Source organism: Solanum tuberosum, unplaced genomic scaffold (assembly GCF_000226075.1).
Source record: "Solanum tuberosum cultivar DM 1-3 516 R44 unplaced genomic scaffold, SolTub_3.0 scf00262, whole genome shotgun sequence".
NCBI lineage: Eukaryota > Viridiplantae > Streptophyta > Magnoliopsida > Solanales > Solanaceae > Solanum > Solanum tuberosum.
Genome location: NW_006239186.1, coordinates 384007 through 386939, shown reverse-complemented (window position 1 = coordinate 386939; position 2933 = coordinate 384007). Strand labels below are relative to the sequence as shown.

The 2933-nt window shown below is 38.2% G+C and overlaps 1 protein-coding gene across 1 annotated transcript; it reads left to right on the top strand.

Moving 5' to 3' along the window:
• Positions 1-3: 3 nt before the first annotated feature.
• Positions 4-2330, top strand: LOC102588282 (clathrin coat assembly protein AP180). The gene has a single exon (XM_006357930.2). It carries the CDS (start codon positions 11-13, stop codon positions 2270-2272), a length of 2262 nt encoding a protein of 753 aa, XP_006357992.1. The 5' UTR covers positions 4-10; the 3' UTR covers positions 2273-2330.
• Positions 2331-2933: the final 603 nt, after the last annotated feature.

Genomic DNA, 2933 nt, shown 5'->3' with positions numbered 1-2933 from the left:
AGTGACTAACATGCCAAGCAAGCTAAAGAAGGCAATTGCTGCAGTGAAAGATCAAACCAGCATTAGCCTTGCCAAAGTTTCCACCAACACTTCCTCAACTCTTGAAGTTGCTGTCCTAAAAGCCACAACACACGATGATGTCCCCGTGGATGAGCGTTACATCCACGAGGTTGTCCAATTAGTCTCTTCCAACAAGGCCTACGCGGGTGCCTGTGCTCGTGCCATTGGCAAACGCATTGGTCGTACTAGGAATTGGATCGTTGCCCTCAAATCATTAATACTTGTCCTTAGAATCTTCCAAGATGGTGATCCTTATTTCCCTCGAGAAGTCCTCCACGCCATGAAACGTGGTGCCAAGATTCTCAACCTTTCAAATTTTCGCGATGATTCAAACTCTAGCCCTTGGGATTTCACCGCCTTTATTAGAACGTTTGCACTCTATCTTGACGAGCGTTTGGATTGTTTTCTCACGGGGAAACTCCAAAAGAGATGCAACTATAATGACCGTGAAAATTCCAATTATTTACGGAGTTGCAGTGATAACAGCAGGAGCAGGAGCAGGAGCAGGAGCAGAAACAGGACAAATGAGGCGATACGCGAAATGAAACCACCAATGCTACTTGACAAGATTTCATATTGGCAAAGATTGCTTGAAAGGGCAATTGCTACAAGGCCAACAGGTGCAGCCCAAACCAATTGTCTAGTACAAGCTGCTTTGTATGCTGTGGTACAAGAAAGTTTTGATCTTTACAAAGATATATCTGATGGACTAACTCTTGTTCTTGATAGTTTTTTTCATTTACCATACCAAACATGTGTAAATGCCTTCCAAACATGTGTTAAATCCACGAAGCAATTCGAGGAGATCAACTCGTTCTATTCATTATGTAAAAGCATTGGTGTAGGCAGGACATCAGAGTATCCGAGTGTGCAAATTATAACAGACGAGTTAATTGAGTCATTACAAGAATTTCTCAAGGATCAATCTTCATTTCCAGTGAAATCTTCAGGAGATGTAGTTCTTCAAAGACCAGGCTCAATGAAGTCATCAAGAAGTAGGTTTGATAGTTACGGTGGACAATCCGAATTCTCTCTAGCATCGAGTGAGCCATATTCGGACAGAAGTCCAACTATGTCTGGGAATGGTTCACCTTGTAGTTCACTAGAAGATCTAATAAGAGCCACGGTAACAGGGAGGAGCCCATCCATTTCAATCGATTTGGAGGCCTATTCAGATATTCGATTCAAGAAGCAGTTTATTGATGATATATGTGATACAGGTTCTGCAAGGTCATTGCCAGTTTCCATGATTGATCTTGTTTCTTTATCAGAAGATAATGGAAATATTGACAACGAATACGAAGAAGTACAAGATCAGAAGCAACAACCTGTTGTAGAGAAAGCGAAAGAACTTAACTCTAAAGAAGCTAAACCTAAACAAGAACAGATCAAGGATAAACAAAAGCCTACATTAAGTTCAAGTTCATCTAAAGGATGGGAAGATGTACTAAATGAGGCTTTAACGCCATCATCAACATCTATTAACGCCTTTCAAGAACAACAAGATCCAAAAGAGGTGTTAAGAAATGAAACGAATGTATCGCCTGTTAAGTATTCTTCGAGCAATGCTTGGGATTTGGCACTATTTGAAGCAATCCCACAAACAAATTCAGTTCAACCCATGCCTAATACTGTTGCTAACAACATTAACAGCTACGACACTTCCACATTGCCATCTTTCAACGCCTTCCAAGAAAATCAAGAACCGGAACAAGTATCAAGAAAAGGTGCAAATAGTGGTTGGGATATGGTATTATTTGAAACAACCCCACAAACAACAGCATCACAACCTATGCCTACTACCCCTAACAACGCTAACAACTTCAATTCTTCCTACTTGGACGAATTGTATAATCAGAACTCATCAACATTGCTTCCAATTAGTGGCTTAAAACCAAATATTAATATGAATATCTATAATCAAATTCCAGTAATGGAATCAGCCAACCATTACAATCCGTTTTTACAAGACATATCGACAGAGCAGCCTGCAACGCCATCAACACCTTTGCCTACATTTCAAGCAACACCAACATTTAGTGGTCAGAATTCTTCATCAGCAGTGCAGAATGACTTGAATTCCGATCCGTTTGGGACGTTTCCAAGTAGTGATCAGATGTTAAATGGTGCAGTGAATCAGAAGGATTTTTCGGATGAACAACAGTTATGGTTACAGAACCAAAACAAGATCATAGCTAAGCATATGTCTTAAACTTTTTATTTGTTCTTGTCAGCTTAGATGCCAATTTTGATTTTTAGTTTCCCTTTTTGCTTTTATTCTTCACTATGACATTGTACAATCTGCTTTTAATTAGAATAGTAAATTTGCATGATATATACAAAGTTAAAAACTTTGAAACTACTATCTGAAGAGGGAAGATACAAACTTCTTTTGATCCGACTTGTTGTGTTATGTGATTAATTCATTATATTTTCTAAAAAAATGGGGAAGGGAAAGGGGAAGGGAACATATCAAGGTAAACGTAGTATCGACCAACTGAACTAGTAAGATTTTCTATTTAAAAGTATAAAATGTTAGCAATATGGGAAAATGTGATTTTCATCATGCATTATTCCAATAACCTAATTCGATGGAAAATTAATGGGAAAATCATGTTGGGCATGAAAAATTTTTTGGTAGAGAGTTGCTTTTCCTAAATGGCTCCTACGTGGTGCAAATCCAAATTAGTCCAACTTCTCATGTGGATACCAAAATAAAAAACTATGAGAGTCACCTATTAAGTCATAGAAAAACTGATCTGTTCAATCCAATTAGTTTGGTAACTCCATTATATTCATCTATCTAGGCCTTTGTTTAGTTCCAAACAATGATAATTCTAACTCAACCCTTTTAAAAAAAGGTTAGAATTGCA